This window comes from Rhopalosiphum maidis, chromosome 1 (genome assembly GCF_003676215.2).
Source record: "Rhopalosiphum maidis isolate BTI-1 chromosome 1, ASM367621v3, whole genome shotgun sequence".
NCBI lineage: Eukaryota > Metazoa > Arthropoda > Insecta > Hemiptera > Aphididae > Rhopalosiphum > Rhopalosiphum maidis.
The window spans coordinates 25,078,119-25,102,879 of record NC_040877.1 but is presented as its reverse complement, the minus strand read 5'-3'; the positions used below and the strand labels follow the sequence as shown (position 1 = coordinate 25,102,879).

Below are 24,761 nucleotides of genomic sequence, written 5' to 3'. Positions count from 1 at the left end.
CGGCGGCGTCGGCGGTGGTTATAGTTAGGGTACTCTTGCGACGCCACACACAGTTCTGCTACACGTCGTCATCGGCGTCGCCGTCGATTCTCAAATGAACAACTGTAGAGACTCGGCAAATGATACAATAATAAAACGACCAAAGACAACGACAGCCAATCGTATATATAGGAATACTACATCGTATTTTAAAATATGTTTTATATATAAATATATAAAACTTATTTCAAAATATGACGACAAATATAAAAAAAAAATATAAAAAAACCCGTTCTTCGCCGCACGGAAATAATTTTTTTCTATCGTTCCTTTTCATTCCGTTTGTTATTATTTGTTGTTATATGATTTTCCTGAAAATGTATAACATATTATTACACACGTGAAATTTAACGCTTTTCGAATAAAACGCGATGTCAAACAACTAAATTTCATTGAAAAACCGATAACGTCTTAGACATTATATAGGTATATATGTATATATATAAGATTTTCACGAAAATTTTGAATTAAAATACAAAATCTCGCTGTACGATAATTACAATATACTCATAATCGATCAGATTGTAAGTATAATACAATAATTTTTAATCAAAATACGTATATTAAATTATTAATCCGTTCATATAAATCATGGATAATTCCGGTGTTTATCATTCACCATATTATTTTTTGCGTTAAGCCATGAAACTATTTTGATCTATATTTCGCAAAATATAAATATTATGGATACACGTGTGTTCCACATGCGTTTCTATACATACCTACATACGTCACGTTATATTATTCAGCTCAGCACGCTTGTTTTGTTTATTCGATCGCGTGTTTAATTATTATGTATGTACTTTTATACATTTGTCGCAGTAGTCAAATATGGTTAAGTGTAAATATTGCACAACTTACCTATACTATCGCAATTTTCTAGACATTTTCAAATAAAAATATTATATGCATAGCCATTAGCCAAAGAAAGTTTTGAACAGAATTAAGTTGATTCATAAGAAATTGGAATATTTTGAAGCCTTTTAAATCAAACCAGTGTCTTAAAATTGGATATTATTTAACTCCTTGTCATCCTTAATCCACAGATCAGTAAACCATGATATCGCGCATAAAATGTTACTTAACTCTTGAGTCTGACACTAAAGAAACTTGGAAAAATATTAGTGTAAATACTTTGAAATAATTCCTGTAAAAAACTTTTTTCTCATAATCCTTTCTTACTCGGCTTTCCTAAAACACTTTTAAATAATCCTTTTTGAAGATTAAATGAAACAAAAAATTTACCATAATATTAAATTTAGCAGTTCATACAATATTATTAAAGTTCTTAATTAAGTTAAAAATTATATAAGATATATTTTTCTTCGCGATAATATACATTTTTATATATTATAACCTATATATTAACCTAACTTTTTAAATTTTTCTGATGATTTTACAGTCGATTAATCTAAGGAAAACATAAATTTAATGATCCCACTACGTGAAATGTATCCAATCTACAGAATTTTAAAAATGGAAATATTTATAAAAACAAAACAAAAAAAGGTTGATCTTCGTGAATAAAAATATTGTTCTCAATTAAATAGGTATTTTTTATTCAAAACTTATTAATATAAAAATAGATTTTGATAGTCAATATTTCTTTTTTCTGTAGCTAGACGTTAAAGTTACTTAGTCGCTATTGTCTTGGATTGAGTTTTGTATTTTTATGATTGACTTTTTTAATAATATAATCTTTGGAAAATAATCCAAAAATAGAATTTTGTCCTTAAAATTTACATTATTTGTACAAATAATAAAGTTCTTAGAACAATACTATTGGTATTTGGTATAGATAATATAAATATATTTAGATAATGAACATTAAAAATTTTTAAATTAACACATATGGTTAATAATTAGCTAATAAATTATAATAAAATAGTAACCAATGATGATTGTGGTAAAAATTCTGTATAAATATATGATATATTTGTTAATATTATTGATGTATTGAAAATAAATTATGTACTAGTGTTTGAAACCGATGATTTTGATTTATGATAGTTTCAAAAATAAATAATAATGAAATCTGTATCTTTAGTGATACATATACTACATTAACTGTATCATTTAATAACTCAAAATATGGGTTAGAATAAAGGGTTGGTTTAGTGGTGGCTGTACAAATCGATAATAATGTATTAACTGTAAAACAATAAGTTTATAATAACAAAAGAACGTATTACTTGACAAATAGTTTCATTTTCGAGTGGATAAAAATATTTTTTCTTACACTTTAAATAATAATTCTTGTTAAACAACTAAATAAAAATGTATAGAAAATAAAAACGTATAGGGTAAATATTATTCAGTTTTCATATTATTGAATTAAAATTAAAAAAAAAAAATTATATTAAAATGTATTAATATGTTATGGATACCCATAATTTATAATACTCGTAGTTTCACGCCATGTTTATATTCGTCAAATACTTGTTAATCTTCTGAATCTTACAAAATTATTTAAACGGAATTGTATGAATCTATTTTTTAAGTGCTTTTTTAATAAATAAAATTATAAAATATCGATGAAAAAAAATACGGTTGTAATATTTTGAAGAATGCGATAATTATATTCATATATTTTGTGAATGTAGTAGTCATAAGCAAAACAATTTCAACATGCGTGGAAAAATATAAAATATTAATTTCGTAAAATGTTTTCCATGTTGTATAAACATTTTTGCTATTTAAAAAAATTTTTACAAAATTAATGTTAATTTTACGAAGTGAGTGAAAATTATAGTCCATACTATGTAAAAATAAAAAACCAAGAAAATTATTCTGCTGTTTATTATGTGTCGAATAATCAATTGTACTTCGTCATTAATAGGTCACATTAATAAAAGTATTAAATTTAAATTCAATAATAATAATTTTACACGAAATGACTGGATACGGGTTACATGTTAATACGATAATACCGACGTATCATTAAAAAAAAGTCTACCAATAAATTCGTGTAAATTCAATAAGTTCACTATTATTGCATAAAACAGCTAATATAAATAAAAACTTTTATTTCGTTTTACATCTACTAGGAAATAAACAATTTATATAATATTATTAAGTATAAAAAACAATATATGAGTGATTTTAAAATAAACCAGCCATGACATTTACGAGAATTTGTTTTTCATGTAGGATTGCAGTTAATTCATTTTAATGGTTTAGAATATAATTTGAGGACGAGAAGATAATTAAAAGTGATCGAATAGTTATACGGCATTTTTTTCGATAAATTGCGTGATAACTTTAGTTAAAAGAGAAATTAACAACGTCATAGTTTATTTAAATTCTGTTATAAAATTGTTTAAAATTGAACTAAAATCTGTAGAAGTTGTAATGGTAATAAATTGATGTTATAGTTGTTGTAGTTGTATAGATAAATTGTTATTAGCATAACAGAAACTTGTGGGTATGATTCTTGGGTATGGTTATAGATTGTGGAGCAATTTGATATGACGGAGAAAATGGGGAATCATGTTTAGGGAGGTGTTGTTTTTTTTTTTTTTTGAAGGCTGACGATGATATTGTTTGTGAATTTGGTAGCCTCTTAAATTAGCTTAGTGGATTTCTTTACATAAATTTGGAGTTATTTTGATTTTAAGCAAAAAGTTGATAAATAATTTTCTAACGCATCTTGGCTGGTAAGATAGAAACTAACTTTTAATTAAAAGAATTAACTAATTTTCATAATATGAAATTACATACTCGTATCACACTTATAAGATTAAAAATAAAATGTTTTGGTGATAGAACGCTGTTAAACCGTAACAATGCAAAAAAAAACTATCTTATATGTGTGATAAATTCATAATGAAATCAAATATTTATTTGGTTTTAAATTAAAAATCTAGTAAATATGCTTTTAAACGATTTAGTGATTTTAATTGTACTATATAATGTTTCTAGGTAGTTATCAAAACGTCGACGTAAAATTGAATCAAGATATGCTCCCAGGTAATCGGTTTGAATGTTTAGGCTAACTAGTGATGTAAAAATATAGCCTTGTACATAACTCTTGTATAAATACACTAGATGAGAACCGTTTTTAAACGTAGTTCTGGTTTTAAATGATTTATTTATGTTAGTAGAGCAACCTATGCTCTTTAGAATGACAATGTTCTGAATGAAAGCATGCCGATTTTTCACATTTCTCATACTAAACAGAAAACATGTATTTTGGTTTTTATATGATTTTTTTTTAGGGCATATGTATAAAACATTTTTTATCATTTAATTTTAGTTTATATTTACAGGTTAAGATACAAAATAATAGTGATGGACATATTAAATGTTTAAATAGTGATTGATTATATTATGTAAATAAGTAAAAATCACCATTGCAATCAAAACATCAAATTTACTGAGTGGTGTAGCGTCCTCTTAAACTAAAAATCAACAGTGTTAATTTGTTAATTCTGATGATAAATATTAAAACTACACAAAAAAAAAGAATAATTATCAAATTTCGAAAAAGTTGTTCTAAGTAATATTTAATTAACTATCTGTTTAATATTCTAATTTTATAAATTACAATTCTCAGAAAAAGGACTAAGAACTGCTTAGTATTAAGAAATTGAAAATAAATACAAAAATTCAAAAAAGTAAAAACTTAATAAAATTATTACAATTAAAAACTGTCATTTTAAATCAATAAATAGTATTTATAATAATTCAAATTCAAATATTTACTCGATTTCAGTATAGTAGCAAAATCGTATTTTTTTTTAAACTACAATAATATATAATTTAAATATATGATAATATTTCATAAATAATAACAATTCATAGTTATTTGGTAAAAAAAATATAAGAAAGCCTTAATTAAAGCATTATAAGTTAAGTAGGTTAATTTAGTTAAAATTAGGACTTTAAGAGTGAAAACTTAAAGTACGTAAATGAAAATTTTTAATTCTAAAACCTAGTGGATTAAATTATTTTATACGTTTATAATTTATCGTAGTAAAAATATTAAAACAGCATCTTTTTTCAACTTTATATTTATAAATAATCAGAGTAATTTTACTTAATATATTAAAATTTTCTTATTTATAATTAACATGCTATTCAAATAACAACAAAACTATTATTTTATTAATGAATTATATAAACAAACACTTGTTAAATACATTTTGTTCTAATTTAAATCTTATTTTAATACAATTTAAAATTAATTATTAACCCATGCTCTATAACGATTTTTTTTTAATATTATTTGGACATTTTAAATAGTATTATGAGTTCATTTTATATTTGCTATTCAATATTCGAATGTTATTTTACGTTATTGTATTGAACCATACCACGAAATTTTCCAAAATATGATTAAAATATTAATATATCAATTTAAATGTTTATTAAGTTTAGAGTGTAGACGTATAGCCTATAATATGTTAGATTTTATTAATTTATTGTCTATTGAAAATAAATATTTTGTAGTTTAAAGTAGGTTAACTCAGTTATATCTAAAATAAACTAAAATTCATTCTAAAGAGAAGAACTTTAATATTTTTCCTTTATGACATCATAAATTATTTCTAGTAAACAAATTTTCATTTTGCAAAAAATCCATATAACAGCGTTTATTGGTTTTATATTTATCGATCTTATAAGTTAATATTTTAGCGTATCCAAGATTTTTCTTCAGTGGGGTTTTAAATAACCATTTCTAATATACTTAGTAAGATGTTTAGGTTTATTATTCTCAAAAGAGATAAACTTTAACTTTTATATGTAATATACTTAATTTTACAATCGCCTGTAGGAGTCTAGTTAAAGAATTAAAAATTAAAAATCTAAGAAAAACTTGACTAGCACCAATGCGCCACACAATAAAATATTAATAACAATTAATAGCTTAAAGGGTTTATAGAGATGAATAAGTTCAAAAAAAATATTTGAAAAAAATACAAACAAAACATTAAATCCGTCGTAACAAACAAAGACTATTCAAATATTTATGTTTCCACTTGTTCGCAAACCATAAAATAACAAACAAACAATTAAAATGTTTTGGTTTTTACTTCCATTCTAAACAAATATAAATATAATTTCGTTTATCATATGTTTTTTGACTGTTGCTTGTGATTTAATCGATTTTTTTATGTCAACAAAAATAGGCACGTCAGTCAATAATAGCTATGTTATGTACAGAAGCAGAATGATTAAATCACTAAGATTATGTTTCGTATAATATGATATGAATAAAATCAAATCATTTTTATTAAGTAAAACCTATGGAGTTATCCGCTTGTGGATTGCAAAATAATGTTAAATAATATAAGCAACTGAAATATAATCTAGGTATGTTTATAGTTTATACGTATAAATACAACATTAAACAAAATATTTATGGTATTATTTTATTATTCCCTCGAGAGCTTATAGCTGTATATCCTACTTATATTGACCTATCCTAATAATATCTTTCTTTAATTCAAAATATAAGCTAATAAATCACGGAAATTCGACGACAAAAATACCACAATGGCTATGGGGAGAGTAGAAATAAGTGAAGCCCAAAAATGTTGCACAACAACAGTACATTTCCAATAATCTACCCTTATAATAGATGTTATATAAACTAATTTTCGACAAACTATTTATAACCTGCTATTTAACCCTTGAACAGGTAGTAGTAACACTCATAAGTTATTCATGCGAAGCCTTTTAATTCTTTTTCTTATTATATTTTTACCCCTGAAAACTAGTTTTTCATAAAATATAACAACGTGACCCTTTTGAAATGACATAATTACTATTGCCGTTATAAACTTAACATTTATTATCAACTATGTCAATGCAAACACTTTGTTAATTGAAATTGCATAATGAGTGGTTAAGAAAATAATGTAAAAATAATTGTTTGTGTTTCGAGTCAAAAGTTATATTTATCAAATGTATAATTTTATAAACTATGGAATCTGCACTTGTAAGATATATGAATAACCACAAATCTTTCACAATGTAGTTTTAACAACTAAAAAAATTATAAAATACAATTTTAACCAATTTTCAAAACAATTTGTTGGCCATTCTAACAATAATGGACAATGTTATATATCTATATTAATTAAATTCATCGCATACTTGTTGGGTCCCGTAATAAAAATCATTTTGTAATAGTCAGATCCTGTATTAAAAATTATTTTTTTATCCATTTTAATAAACTTAAAACTGTCAGTATATATTATCTAGTTTTTACATATATAGTTGGAAATATATTTTTTCTTTTATATGTTTTTTTAATAAATTTAATTATATATTTAATATTTCGTCTAGTTGTTAATAATGAGGTTGAAATTTTGACAAATTCGTAACAATTAGGTAATTTTGCTTAGATTTTATATAGTTTCTTATTATATTATTTTATCATAAATTTATAAACAAGAGACTATTTAATCTTTTAGATATATTGTGAAGTACAGAATCTGTATTATATTTGTACTTCATATTACTAAAATAAGATAAATTAGTTTATTTACCTGAACACAATTCGCACAAAATTAAGAATTGTAATTATTTTTGGACAACTCGTATGCGGCCATATTAAATTATAAAATCAAATTCTTAAAATTATAATTATCATATTAAAAAGTATGACGAAAATTTAAAAATATAAATATTTATATTATTAATTATTATTATTAATTTTATAAAAATACAGTACACCATTAATAATAATGATGGGGAATTTGTTTTTATTGTAATTATTATTAAAATCCAATAATATTAATTATTCTCTAGCTATCATTACATTTAATAAGTAAAATAGTTGCATCCTATGTAATCGCATTATTAAATTAAATAATAAACAATTTCTAGTAGTTACTACATTGTTGTTAAGCTTGTTACTGTCTCCATACTATATTAATCATTTTAGTCATGACAATATCATAAACCATAATATTTAAAAAGCTTGATCGTGTCTTGAATATTGACACATTTTTCCAAATAAATTAACGTTAACATAAGTTATGTTAATAAAAGGGAGTAAAAATAAGCACCTACCTACAATTTTATAGTTACAAAAAAATAATCATAAACTTCCTATTAAAATGTCTGTAATTTAATTAGAATTGTTATATTCTATCTTATTCATTACTATATTTAAATATATGGTAATTTTATTTTAGTAATGCACAATTATAAGAATGAATAAATAATTAACAGAACAATTAACTTTTCTCACACCAATGATAATTATATTTTAAAGTTAATAAAATCAAATTAAATATTAAGTACCCATTCTAAGTAAAATTAAATTATTATATTAAAAAATTTATTTAAAAAGTACATTAATTACAATAAAGATTTTTCCGAAATGACATTTAAGTATCTAACAAATAAAATGTATATTTTATAAAAATAGTACCTAAACTATATTATTTATGGGAGTTATGTATAAAATATATGAATATATACACATTAGTGACATTTTAATGGTTTAACTAATAACATAAAAAAAAAAAAAAATGTTAATAAGATACAGTAAACAAAACACATGCAAAATAAATTATATAGTTACCTATACTATTTTTTTAGGTCCAGTAAAAATAATAACTTATAGAAATTATAAATCATATAAATGTAATTCTTAATTAAAAATTATATATAACCTTCTAATAATAAATTTTTAATTTTAAGTTTTCCTCATACATTATTGATAGAGTAAAGGTATAAATAATTTATGTAATTGTTCGAAAAATTTAATCTATTAATTAATATTTTCCATTAACAATATTAAATAAAAATTAAAACTGACATGACATATTTAAAATTATATGGTTCTTAATTTTAATTAAATTATATCTAATTATATTTTTATTTATTTTTTGTAAAACTATAAGATACAATAAAACATAATTTTTAGCTATAAATAACAATAACAATATAAAAGATATTATATTTATCCAAACATAGATACTTTGAAAAATACCATTAAAATACTATTTATTTTTAAATTAAATAAAAAACAAGATTAAAATTTGAAATAAATAAATAAATTTTATTTTTGTAAGTTTCTAAAAACAAACTTTAAAAAATTTCTATTTTAAACATTATAATTTTAGTAATACTCAATGAAGTACAAAATATACGCTTTTAATATGTTTTTATTATAATATGTTAACTTCTACAAGAACGAAAATAGCTCATTAGTTATTTATAAAATTATTGAAAATATATTTTAAGCATTAAAATTCAATAAATATCAAAAATATTTAATTTTTACAAAAAAAAAAAAAAAAATGAAAAGAAATGTAAATATAGAATTTAACATTTAAGTGTGAAACCCTTCAAACCCTTCACTAATAGAACCTAAATTTAATTTTTAATTTTACATTTTGGTTTCCAATAGGTTTCTGTATTTAATGCAATAACATTTTTTTAATTGTTTAATAAATATCAAAATTAGTTTTTGGTTTGAATAATGAAACTACCTTTCATTATCATAATAATAAAGATAAACAAAAATTTGGTAAGTTTAAATTTTCTTAAATGAATTTATGAATAAAATTCGTTGAATCACCATATGCACAATTTTATTTTTTTCTTGGGGGTGGGAAGGCTAAACAAATTTATGCTAAAAAGTCCTGAAGGGAGGTAAATGAAGCCTACAATACAATAAATTACAATTTCAAATAATAAGCGAAGAAGATAATGCTAGCTAAAATCAAACAGTAAATAACGTCTAATGGAACGAATTAAAACAATATTATATTAAGAGGATTTTGATACACTTTATTTTGTTTTCTCTTTCTCATTGACCTACGCGCAATATAGTACGTTTCCGTTTAGTTGAATCAATCTTGTATTGTTAGCTTTAATCCGAGAGTGAATTGACTTATTATCAAATTTAAAGAACTTAATGTTAAAAACATTATCTCCATTATCTGTGCTTATACGTTAGCATTTTATGATATTTTGATTTTTCTATGATATAATAACATTTTAAATCGTAATGTTTTACACATGTTTTACAAAAATTTGAAACATCATAAAAATCTAACGAATAAACACAAATAATAATATTATTAACTTTGTTTGATAAAAGGTCTATTCACTATAATATTAAATCTAACAGCACATGATTAATTCTGCTAAACGCAAATGTTCTATATTACACGTAGCTCAGAAAAAAAATATATATTTCGTTGTCTCACTAACATTTTCTTAATCAATATTAAACATTATTAATGGACAACAATGAATAGTTAACAGCATAATATTAATATATTTATTTTCAAATAATTTTCGTGCTGTACATAGATAACATAACTTATTGAGTATAATATATATAAAATAAAATAAAAATAAAGATAAAACTTTTTGCACCGAAAAGTTTATTAAATTTAGTATTATTAATATTGATATTTTCTTTGTATCTAGTACATTATTCACGAAGGACGTTTGATATTGTATTAAGTCTGTGTTTATACAATGTATATTCCTTTTTAAAAAACAAGACTACAGCAAGAAAAGATTGTCTGATCAAATATTTTCACTAATGGATATTATTTATTGTATTATTTATTATTGGCTGTTAAATGTATAGTTTGTTAGACCATTTTCAAAAAAGATGTATGGTTCTTAATTTTCTTTATACATTTTTCAATCAAAATATATTTAGTTTGTCAACTGTGGTTGGAGTTTGTTGGTTTTAAACTATGTTGACAAAATAAAAATTCTCATAAATTTTAAAATACTAATGGAGTACAAAACTATGGTTTTTGCCACATCAATTATGTATTTGGGATGATTGTTGCAATAAGATCTATTCTTATCGTAGCTTTGAAAATTTAAATTACGTGATACTCAGTATCTTGCTCTAACTACTTCAAATTTTATTTTAATAAAACATAGGTATTTTAGTTTAAAAATATCTTTGTTATTTAATGTAGGTTCAAGTTCTATATAAATAAAAAAAGATATAATTTTCAGTGATTTTGTAGAACATTTATAATTTTTCAATATTTGCCGCTATCAACTTGTTTTATTAAGTTCATATTTATAATTTTTATTGATATAACAATAATATAAATTTTAGATAATTCTTAGGAATATAACTGTCTTTTAGATTTCAAATGTAACGATGAATGTATTGATTTTACAATAAGTGTTTTATAAAATACTTCGATTTTCAAATTTGACGATGGTATTGGATAGCAAGTTAGATCTAGTTTGTATTTAGTTAAAATCATTTTTATAATCTTGAAAAATAAACAAAAAATTAAGTAAAACGAGAATTATTGAGTTTAATAAATTTTTGACTACATTAATTTCTTTATTTTGTTATAATTAAAAAACAAATAATTGCAAAAAAATTCAATTTTAACAAAGCGTTTATTTAATCATTTTTTCTGTATGATATAATGTTTAAAACTTTATTCGAGCTACTTATAAACAAATTAAAATTTGATTTGTTTTAATAAATGAGTAAAAATATTTGACAATTTAATACAAGATTCCTAATAATAAATGGTTCATTTCCCATTTAAAAAATATCGAAAATGTATAACTACAACAATTTTTTATAAGCATTTATTCTTATTTTTTTTATTTTTAAAGCAAAAATATCTTATCTATACAACATTTTTGTACAATAAGAAGATTTGATAAGCAGTTAATCTAATATAAAATATTTATAATATGAATTGGAAAATAACCCAGTGGTAACACCCAGCATGTGTGTTAATTATTGAATTATGTTAAAGCAGGTCCTCACACCATTTTATATTTAATCTTTATAGAGGGTTATCAGGTAGTATGTTCGTTGATAGTTTAGTGATCAAAGGATTAGAGTGTGATTAGAGTTTACTGTAAAATCTAGAGTACTAAATACATTTTGAAGATTTGATTCAAAGTTTGAACTTTAAGATCTTTGTGAAGGTTATTGTTCATTATGTACCAAGGTGCAAAGAAAATTAGGTGGAAACAGATAAATTGGAAAGCTTTTATTTATCTGGTATTGGAGAATATAGGCATTTAAATTAAGAACTTTGATAAAATTCTTCAAAATCTAAAAATAACAAATTTTTTTGTAGCTTAAGATTCATAAAAACTTTTTATTTTAAACCTAAGTTTTAAAAATCTAATACAAGATTCCTCATAATTAGTTAATACTGAAACCATAAAATCTAAAAAATATTTAAAAGGAATTATTTTTATAGGTATTTTAAGTTAACATTTAGAAAAAATTACTTAAACAATAAATAACAACATAAGTTATTTTTTGTAATTTAAAAATATTATTCGTGAAAAATTAAAACTTTTTCGTATAATATATTATTATAAATTTTGCTTTAACGCAATGACAATTTTGATTTATTTTAAGATATTATCTGTTCATACTAAAAACCTAATTTCACTATCTTACGATATTTACAGAAAGATGCTATTAAATTTTAAATTATTTAAGTGAATAAAATGTAGTATAAATATATATTATTATAATAATTTAATACTAACAATATAATAAATGCAATATTTTCGGAAAAATATATCAATCTACTGTAATACTAAAAATAAAATAAATGAATTAATTTAGGTCTAAATTAACATACCATGAAATAGGTATTTTCAATTTATATGATCTGAAGTTGATTTATTTAGATATTTGATAATAAATCTAAACGAGTTAGATAAAAATGTATTTAGTTTGAATAAATTGATAGAATATTTTAAAATCAATTGTTAAAAAATGGTTCTATTATTTTTTTTTATTTTTTTTGTTATATATTAAAGGGGGTTGTATTTCGATAATTATTTTTTCAGCATTAGTTTACTTTTGGTATAATTATTTTTAGAGAAACAGAATTGAGTACTGTTTTTATGTGATTATAAATTTCAAAATAACTCAGAGTTTGATCTTTAAAAATTATTTGGAAGAGATGACTTCAGAATAATTTTTATCAAAAGCCTCGTAGCATTTTGAAAAGCTCTCAGTAGAGTTTGGTTGATAATTAAATTGTTTCGATATAATAATGTTTGTTACTCATTATTTTAATAGGTAAATAGACCATTAGTTTTGTTAATTTTAAATTTGAGTAATTTACCATACAATCTTAATTTGTTGAAGAAATGTTGACTTCAATAGAAAAACTAGATGTTTATTATAAAAAACATGATATTTTTCAGTTATTTTGACGTACCACATAAAAAAATAAAATAAATTTCATATCAATTTCCAAAGAGTAATGTAAAGCAGTGGATATTTAGTTCATTAATCCCTAGAGAATGTAATATATTGTTTGTAATAAATTGAATAAACTTCTTTATTATGCTTACAAGATTTAAAAATAATTTAATGTGTATTAAAATATTACAAATAACCAAGTTGTGTATATTATATTATTTATACAAGTGTTATACAACTCAATTCGAACAAAAAAATGTTTATAATGTTTAAAAGAAATCCATATAAATATTTTTTTTATAACCTTTCTAATTAAAAATTATAAATAAATGTTACACAAATATAAAAGTGTATATACTATAAAATATACATATATATATAATTATTTTATGAAATATTTTTATTTGTATGAAGTGTAAAATTAAATGTTACTATTTAAGGAATGTGGAAAAGTTTTTCGAATTTTAAACTCACTTGTTAAATTGTTTCTTATAAAACATTATTATTGTTTAAAACTTATTTGTTTTTCAACATTTATCTACATTTTTTTCCCATGGGTTATACATTTTTTTTTTATTTGAACAAAATTAAACACATAGAAAGAACTAACCAAAAATCAGATAATACATGAAAATTAAATATATTATAATTTTTAGTTTGAATAAACTCTTTTTAAAATGATAATAATAAAAACATTTTTATGATTATATGAATAAGACTTAATGGCTTTAAATGATCGATCTAATAACATTTTGAATAAAGTAACAGCGTAAAAAAAATTTAAATTGAAAACGTCTAGACACTATAGCAAAAACTTTGCCAACATGTCGTTTATTTACAATAATAATTGCACATAAACTTCACAACCATATTTATCAAACAATCGTTCTAAATATGTTATAATAAAAAGAAGCTTTTCAAAATGATGTCAGTACTTTCTATGCATTTATGTTTTTTGTATAGTAAACTATAAATTATAATATATCATAAACCTACCACTAAATTTAATTAACAATAACTGTTTCAGTATTAAAATTATTTTTCTTCATTCAATTGCGTCGGATTCAATAATAATATATTTTCTAAAATGTAATCTAGGTTTTAGCTCTATCCGTCACAAATTCGCGTCACTAAATCAACGGTACCTGCAGCATTTTCACTCTGGTGTGCTGTGTCTTGATGTTTTCCACTTTAACAATTTAGAACATAACGACATTTACTCGCAGTGAATATAATCCCATTAAGGTTGACATAGTGGTAGTGGTTATCCCATTACAACGCTGACAAGTGAATTCGTGTCAAATGATGCTAGATTTAGAATTATTAAGACACCTTGAATGTTTTAACAACATACTTTATTTCCCTTCCTTAGTAAGTAGTAAGAAGTACACAAATTTAGTACTTATTACTTCATTCGTTATATTGAACCAAATTAACTCTTTGGATTGTATAAATTGTATTAGTTTATATTGGTTAATTAAATTCGACCCATAGAATTGTGACATGACGAGTATTAAATTATAATATTGCCAATACTTTTTAATTTCAATTTTTAAATTCCAAGCATCAATATTCTATTTTTGGGGTAAAAAGTAGACAATTCCCACTATTATGATTAATGATAATTAAATAATTTAGAATAACATAGGAATATTAGTCACACCTATTTTTGACAAAATGCTTATATTTAAAATAGCTGCTAACATTTTTAATAACTATATACGTTACCATTTTCTAGACAAAATACAATTTTTAAAATAATTTTAGCCTTTTTAGTTTTTTATTTTTATTTATATGGATGAAATTTTTCTCCTATCACAAAAATCTATAAAATTTATAAAAATTCTTCACAAAAATTGATCTTAAAACAATTAAAATTCTAAAACACACAAATTTTCCATTTTTTTTGTAATTGTTTAAGTACTCTTATTCTTCAAAATCATGAAAACGTGAAAATATTTTTTTGTTTGGAATTAATCATGTTTTTAATTTTATTACCTAACTTTAAGTTATTTATACCATGTAATTATTATTCACGCCATTCTACGTTAAGTCGGTAATTATTTACAAGTTAATCATATAATGTTATATCTTAACAATTTTATAATAATAATTACATAAATATATCATGTAACAATAATTTTGTAATGTTTTAGTCAAATTCCGTGAATCCTCCCGTATAATTAATAGCACTTTAAGTAAATTGTAAATATTCTATATTATAGAAATGGAGATAAATATTCCATCTCTACTCTGAACCGTTTTTAGTATCTACCTTTACAATGATCCATCATTAAATTAAAATTTTACAGGTCCATTTCAATGACCTATTCAATCATGAAATGCACTTATATACTATACAACAGAAAAACTTCTCTCGTTTTTTAAGTTAATTTACTTGAATCTCACATTTATTAATTATCATTTTATATTTAAAATATTACATAGGTATATTGGTATATAAAATAATAAAAACTATTACTGTTATTCGTAATAATCAATAATTCTACGTTTTAATTCTGATATTTTATAAATTTAAATATTTTTTTGATAAAATAATGTTTTATGTTATTATCGACCGTTTATATAATTACTATTGTACATAAAAAATATTTAGATATTATTATTTTTTATTCATTTATTCATACAATAAAAAATAGCTATTTGACCTTTTCAGATGTTTTACTACTCAAACTTAAAATATTTTTCAATGGACATAAAAATGAAATGAAAAGATAATAAAAACAAACACATTAAAAAAATTGTTTTTTTAATTTTTAATAAATTTTAACACAATAGTCATACCTTTAGTTGCGTGAATATAATATTAAATAAATTTAAAAAAAATATGTATAATTTATAGTGTAATAATTCAATATACGGCACTATATAAAATATATCATGCCTATAAATACTAAAATGTTGATTTATAAAAAATAATATTCTAAAATTTTTAAATCTCTCATATATAATTTTCATAAATGTGTTTAATACAATATTAATAATATCAACATTAATATATCTATTTATTTAAATACCATATACAATCAAGTTATCACGTGTTTTTACTTCTTAATATTATACTTATAAAATTTCAAAATTTAATTTTAAGTATAAGTTAACTTCTAGGAAGGCAGTGGGAATGTATAGCACAATAGTACAGTACATTTAACCTATGATGCGTCTAATTTTGAATACATAAAATATTTAAAGTATTATACCTATGCATAATGTAAAGTTTTATACCTACGTTTCTAACCAATAGAAAAGAATATAACTTAGTATTTGTTTACTTTATTATCAATGTTTTAAATATTAACTAGTATCTTTTATTTATGCTCCTGAAATAATTTATGTTTTGAAAAGGTTTTAAAAATGTAATAAACTTTATAGTTAAAATTATTTATTATAATGTGTGATCTTAAATTTTATGATATTTACGCAGCGTAGATACAAAATTATATTCTCATTAAAAAGTGATGTTTTAAAATTTTATGAAAAACAATAAATATTGTGTTATATCAATTTAAATTTGTGAACTAAAAATTTCAAGTAACTCAAAAATATTTTAAATCACGCTGTTTTGTTTACAATATTAAGTTTTTAAACTATAAAATACATTTATTATGATAACTCAACTGTAATACAACTAAAACGATCGTTTTTAACGGTCATCTTATCACGTTATTGTAAATTTGTCTTTATTCTTAAATGATAGCTATACCGTATTTTGACATCCGCGAATTTGGTCCGATAACATCGCGAGATACTGTTTGAAACCACCTACGTGTCAATGAACCGAAATTGCCTATACATCGCGCCGGCTATTGTGTATTGTAAAATGTACACACAGTGTGACTTGGTTTACCCAAAAGTCGATCTAAACTTTTACACAATATATTAAAATCCAGCCAGATTATTACGTATTTAATTTTTTTTAACAATTTATCAAATTTTAAAATATGTTATTCTTATGGGTTGCTAAATTATGTTAGCTTGATTAGCTAACATAATTATTATTTGATTTATTATTTTTTTGTTCCCGCTAAAAATGTAGGATTATATAACTATTATAATCTATAATACTTTAATAACAATGAAATTAAACACACGCAGATATAACGTAAAGTGATTTCTTTAGCGTAATAATTCTATAATAATACTAAATAAAATGCAGACTACTCAATTTAAATAGTCTCTCCGTGCTTCCCATCTAATCTTAACTTCTATAAAAAATTATTCGGCGGGTAAAAATATTACCACACTGTTCCAGTTTTTGATTATATTTTTTAAAACTCTCGGACAGCGTATAGGTATACTTATAGCAACTATGTACAGTGATAACATAAAAATACAAAAAAAAACTGAACACGACCGTAAAACCAATAGATCCTTTACCCTTCTGTCGAAATCTAAAAATCGACGGTCATCAATAACACATAATACATATTTTATAATGATTATTACTTGTAAAACAATACTTTTGCACGTAACCCTCCGTCGCGAACACGCCCACACGCGAAATATAACTCATATAAACGGACCGGCGCAAACATACACCAATCTGTTCTATATATAAAACCACCACCTCCCCTCACGATACACTCTTTCTCGACGAACGCAAGCACTACTGCCATGTGTGTATAATTGTTCTGTGTACTATACATATATATATATATATACGATCAACAAGAAAGTCACCCGAGAAACGTGGAATAATAGTGCCTATTTAATATCATCGCGACGGAGTAATAATAACAATGCGCGGTACGATTTTAACAGATGAAACGTGAGGAACGCATAATTATGGTACATAATACGTATAACTTATAACAACCGTACGCACGCCGCCGCACGTTCACGCGGTGCTTAGTGTTGATAAAAATTAAAGAGGTAGGCGACGTATATATAGGTACGTTTATGATGGGTAAGGGGGTACCGACGTTTTATACATTTAGACGAATCGAATGAACGAACACATTCACCACAACAACCGAATATATATCCTACTACAATATATATATATATATTATATATAATACAATAATAGTAGGTACATATATAGCTGGTGTTTTATTATATGATATAGTAGTCGTGACGTGTGGCATACATCTTACGCGAAAACCATTCGCGTTTCTCGTATCGCTATATTATTATATTATTATATTATCCAACACTAACGGGACCCTCACTCTCGCCCCCCCCCCCCGCCACGCCAATCGCTATATGTAACAACACCTGTGGCACTCACGCGTACATATTATATAACAATGAGACTGCATGAAATCCACGGATGTCGCGAGTTTTCTTCGCCGGGCATGTGAAACACTTTCAAAAGCTCCTTGGAGTTCTGCAGAGCTATAAACGTTTTCTTTTGTGCGTTTGTTTTGTGATATCGGTGGTAGCTGTTACATTTGCATGTAAAATGTTAAAATATATTTAATTGTAAATAATAATAAAAAATAGGTGCCCTATCGCGGGTATTTCTGACATGACATTATATATATATATATATTGTTGTTGCAAATTGTGGCCTTAACGTACTATTTCAGATGTCTCGCTGACTGTTTTTGTTGCGATAAATAAACGATTATAAATAATTATAGGTATCTACTATAATAATATTAAAAGCCAAACAGTAAAATGGCAGTTAAATCAACAAGTAAACATTAGAATATATTACTTTTTTCTACAATGTCCAATATTTTTGCTGTATTGTACTACCCACTTAAAACCAATTTTACAACTATAAACGCTTTAAACTAGAACGCACTCGTACTACTATATTAACTACTTAACTTTAAATTAATTTTCGTTTTATTTTTTTAAAATATTTGTGATAAATCGATTAATGGATTTTCTTAATACTGATACACCGAAATAGATTTATAATTAAAATATTTACACACGTGTGTTCGACCAAGCCCCGCCCCACACATATAAATTTAAAAAATAATCCCGTAAAACTTTAGCGGTGAATATACCTTAACTCGGCTGAATTTTCGACATGTTAGAAGTAAAAATTATTGTAATTAAAATCTCTACGTCAATTGCAATTTGTATGTATATAAAATATTAGATAATAATACATTATGTTATTTATACTATATATACACTACAACAAAGCGCAGTGTGAGCAAAATAAACAAAAATTAGTAAAATAATGTAAACATACGCATGTACTACGTTCAAACAAAAAATTCATTTACACAATAGTTAATAATTGATTGCAAATTGTTGACGAGTGACAACATATCGACGTGTGACCAATAAACACCAAAAGTTAGCCGATAGTATCTATGGATACTTATTATAGCCTAAAAGGGTCGTCTCCAAACACAAAGTATATAGGTACGTATAGTTATTATGATAATAATTATATGTACGTGGGTGTGTTATATTATGTGTATAAGGTTAGGTTACATGTAATGTGTTTGCCTGTGTAATACTAGTAATTTAAACTGAACATTAATTAAATATTATATTGTAATTTGTAATCATGCCCATTTGGTAGAAATGACGAACTAGCAACTATAATATATTATTATACCGATACGGGCGCATCGATAACACCGAGTACACTAATAATATATTTATAGTGTGTATGTAGTGTGTACACGTATAATGTATTTCGCAGGAACTAAATAACCATTTTTTTTATTATTATTATTCACTGGCTGGTAGGTGGTGGGCATTTTTGTTTAACAACCAATACATATTCGTCGCTACTCTTCATGGTCAGGTGCTGGAGGATTATAAATTCTACGATTGGAATTAAAATCAAATAAACGCGTGTATGTAGGTAAGCGAAATTGCCGCAACAAGTATTTTCATAAACCATTGGACGTTATATTTATTATTATTCTTTTTTTCCACGTATAATATAATACTTTTTCATTATTTTTATTTTTAGATTTTTCCGCTTACGGTATTACTTAGAAGTATCATGTAACATAATGCAATATATAGGGTGGCTCAGCAAACGGAAAACATCATAACCTTTTTGTTTTCTTTTGATAATGCAGCCATTTAAAAATCTGTGTTTGGAATTTTAAAATATACTAAAATACCATATTTTCAAGTGCATGAGGATATTTGTATTACTAGAATGTGTTTTGTGAAGATAAAAATCTATTTTTTAAATAAGAGCTACCCTTTTCTACTGTAAATTATTATTTTGATGATGTAGATGTATCTAAATCAAAATTTAAATAAGTAGTTTTTGATTTATGATAATAGATTTAATATATACTATTTAATAATAGTAGCTTTGTGATAATATTTGGGATAATATAAATCTATGATAATTAGTTTGAATGATATGGCAACTAACGGCTGTGACGATTCAACAATTTTAGTAATTAATATTAATCTACTGACATAAACAATTTGTAATGATAGCCAAACTTTATTTTTTATAAAAAAAACATTTTTAATGACTATTATGGTCAGTATAAATATTTTAAAACCTGAAAAACTACTCATTCAAATTTTGTATTTGATACATCAAAACTATTCACCAAATAACTTATAGTAAGAAAAGAAATTCTATTTTGAAAATAGAATTTTGTATCGGCACAAGACACGCCTTAAGTAATAAAAAAAATCTCAATGAGAATAAGGTCTTTATGTAAGTAGGTATGTGTATTTAAAACTTCAAAAAACAAGAATTTGAATAATTCCATTATTAAAAGAAAGCAAAAATGAGAATCATCGTGCTTGGTAGATCATGCTGTTTATAGTATGTGTATATGTGTGTGCGTTTATGGCCCTCCGCGTACAAGAATTATATTCTTACAGGTAAAAAGTATAGACCATAGGGTATGCCATATACGCATTTACTTACGATTAACATAACGGTATTTATTATTTGGTAAAGAAAAAAATAGAAAAAACACAGTATCCCTGGTATTATGGTAAGCTAAATCCCAAGGGAAAATCTACCACATTTCATGGGACTATAAGCTTTGAAGAGATGTACGTATTATCCTGCCTTTAGTATGAAAAGTATAAAGGGCCTTAGCACACTCGAGTCTCAACATATACTCCTTTTAAAATGAAAGACAATCCTTAGAATACAATGTACTCAAATCCATTGCGTTAATACTCCTCTTACATAATAAAATTAGAATTGCTCTCTACGTTTAACAATAAAACTATATGAAAACAATATCTTCATTATAATCGTGTTCATCCGATGGAAATAAAAACTACTTTTATTAAAAAAATTAAACTTCATTAAATGTAAAAAGAATAATGATGTATTATAATTTATTATCCTAAAAATTAAACCAAAAATAATATTGATCAAAATTAATTTGTAATTATCTTAACTTGGTTACTGATTATTATTATTATACTAACACAAACATGGAATGTTTTCAGAACAGTATATTTTCTTATTATAATATATTCTGTGTTCAGATTTAGAGGTATAGTACGTTGTTTTTTTACAAAATATTATTCTAATAAAATACATAATTTTTGTATAATTCTCATTTTCCTAAATTATATAGAATGGGATATTCTAATTCAACTTGATGAATTATACAAATTATTATTATTATACTGTATAACTGTTGTTAATATAAATTAATATGCATTTAAAACTATGAAAATGTATTCATTACAATTATTCTTAACTATTGTTCAAAAATATATATTTTATTAGTCATAAGTAGGTATTACTGGCATATTATCTATGTGATAAAATTATTTATTTTTGGATTAATGGCTGGACAATGGAGAACTATACTCCTTCGCCATAAAAATTTTGGTTAAAGCACGATAATCTTTTTCAAGTGTAAGAAACTCCCTACTTATAACAAATTCCATTCACCTATTGCGATCTTAGTGAAGTAATTAATTTAAAATATCTGTACGTTTTCTGGTTCATTTAACACTGCAGTATAATCATATATTAGCCTCTAGGTTATATGCGCAATTATTTTCTATCTTAAATAATTATATGAGTATGTACATTTGTACTATTATCAAAAATTAGTACACGTCATAGTGATTTTTTTTTCTTTTCGACATTTTAATATGATTTGTTTCATTTTTAATGATAAATCTTTAAATTATTATAGTTAATAAATAACAACTTCTCAAAGGAACAAAAATATTCAATATTTTCTTGCGTATCGAGTAATGAGTACTGTAAGTAAAAATATCCAATTATAGTTTTAAAGTTTTTCATATTTTACATTGATCACCAATTTGATTATTTTTAAATTATATTATGTACAATAATGAATCAACTTGTGTGGGTGGATTGCAGAATACCTATCTTATTATAACTTCAAATCGGTATTATAAATATAATAAGAAAAAAATATGAAGCATCGTATATAGCATTTTATTGAACAAAGGTGGCCACCATTCAAGGTGCTGTTTAACTTTTTACGTATGTACTGAACTATATAATAAATATACTTAGATACATCATTATATATTATGCAAGATGCAACATCACAGCATTCATAGCATAAAAAAAAAAGACTCGTCCCTGTATATTCTTCTAATTACGACTGCCGTCAAAGCGATGTGTAAATAAAACGGTCGTATTTTTAACACCCTTAAATTTAATCAAATATAATGAGCGTTACATTAAAAAAAAATTCCTCATTGTACCATATTATAGTTAAACTTTTAAGCGAGCACAATGCGTAACTAATCGTTTGTCTATAATTACATTATATTAATATAATTGCGCTAAACCGTTACTAAACGTTTGGTGTGAATCAAGCGTTAATGATGATAGTATATTTCACAGAACTCGGACATAAATCGTTGCCAGCCCACTCGAACCTTTTTGGCAGGTATTAGTTGATCTTCACTCTCTCGGTGTAGACGCTCCGCCCACCGCTGCTATCGTCGTCACTAGATGTTGCAAAAGTTACCGAATTCCGCCCGTCCAATCGTGATCGAATTCGCCTCGCAGCGTTCGCATTTCGCTCTAAATAGAAATCCATTGTTTGCTTTCTTTTCCATAAAGTCGAACGGTATTATACATATAGGTAGGTACGCGTAAACCGCGAAACCCATACTGAATATACATAGAAAACCAATTAAAATTATTTCCCTTGTTATGACGACTATCTTCGAAATGGTAAATGATTATTGATTATATTATTATTGTCTTTATATGCTAATTGCTAGTACCTACATTGTTATACCTAACCTGTAATATAAACATCATAATATATTGTTGGTTTGACTTGTTTGTGTTGCAAATTTCAAGACATATACTAAATGTATTATGCATACAATGGCTTTAGTTTGAAATAAAAAAAAAATGTTCTTGACGAAAATATTATAGTCGAATACGTGCATCATTTGAATAGAATCCAAATATATCACGAAAAGCGGTTATATTTACAAAACAACCATAAAGCATTTAAACTATAATAAGTAGCAGGCAGCTACCTAACTACCGTCAACCTAACAATATAACAATTTCAAAATATTAATCCAATGAAATTAAAAATATATAAATGTTAATCCATTAACTATACCTTGCTTTGATATATTTTGTATATAAAAAAAATCTTTTAATATTATTAAATAATGAAAGATACTTAATGTATAATTGATATTTTGCACATAAAAAATAATAACCGAGTTAAAAAAATTATTATCTGTATATCTATTATAATAATAAAATGTCATAAATAGAAATATTTTGTTATTTTAGATTTTAAAATTAACCATACTTATATTAATGTACAGTGCAACAATATAACACTTCTGTAGCAACCAATTGATTTGACCTTAAAGAGTAAAAAAGTATCCACAAATAACATTACCCTAGAGACTAAATTAAAACATAAGACCAAAATAAAACGAATATAAATTGACCTTTTTCACTGAAAAATGTATAGTTTAAAAATGCTATTATGTGTAAAATACTTTAATATGTATCATGTATATTATACATTACATAGTAATTTAATAAATATATTTCAAAAATTACCAAATTTAGTATTAAAAAATGTCGAAAATTATTATATTAAATTGTTAATAAATATTATATAAGTTCTCGCCGTTTTAAAAATCCAATCAACGTACCTGTACGATATAGATTTAACAATTTTGACATCGAAATGGGATTACAAAAATTAAAATATTTCATTATTACAGAGTGTCCACCCACCGAAGATGGATTTGAACGGTTCGCATGTCCTTCTCCTGACAAGGAAGGACGATTCAGGTGCATAGACGATCACGTTCTATGTGACGGATACATTGACTGTCCAAATGGTGACGATGAAGATAGAAAGAATTGTTTCTTCTTCAAAACAGTAAGAACAAAAATAATAATTACAAGCTTAATCAAATGCAATTTATTTTGGAAAAGAGAGGGTAAAACACTATCACATTAATCAATTTAAGAAAACTCCATTTTAACGCTAAAATAATTTAATCTCCTATCCCAATACTCGAATTGTAAATTTTGAAAATGCTATAAAAAAAAAAAAAAAAAAAAAGAATTGCTTAAATAATTAAAGAGTTTTTTATCAAAGCCCTTCAATTTTAACATACAAAAAATATATTAAGTATACTTTTGTTTAAG

General features: G+C 24.0%; 1 protein-coding gene across 2 annotated transcripts in view; it reads left to right on the top strand.

Annotated features, from left to right (window-relative positions):
- Positions 1-24,761, top strand: part of LOC113549286 — a 35,670-nt gene that overhangs the window by 10,055 nt on the left and 854 nt on the right. Inside the window, exons 2-3 of one of the 2 annotated variants that reach the window (XM_026950513.1) lie at positions 3,961-4,008; positions 24,329-24,489. In XM_026950513.1, coding sequence (XP_026806314.1) covers positions 3,961-4,008; positions 24,329-24,489 — 209 coding nt within the window. The remainder of the gene's footprint in view (positions 1-3,960; positions 4,009-24,328; positions 24,490-24,761) is intronic. The other variant, XM_026950514.1, reaches the window with a different exon arrangement.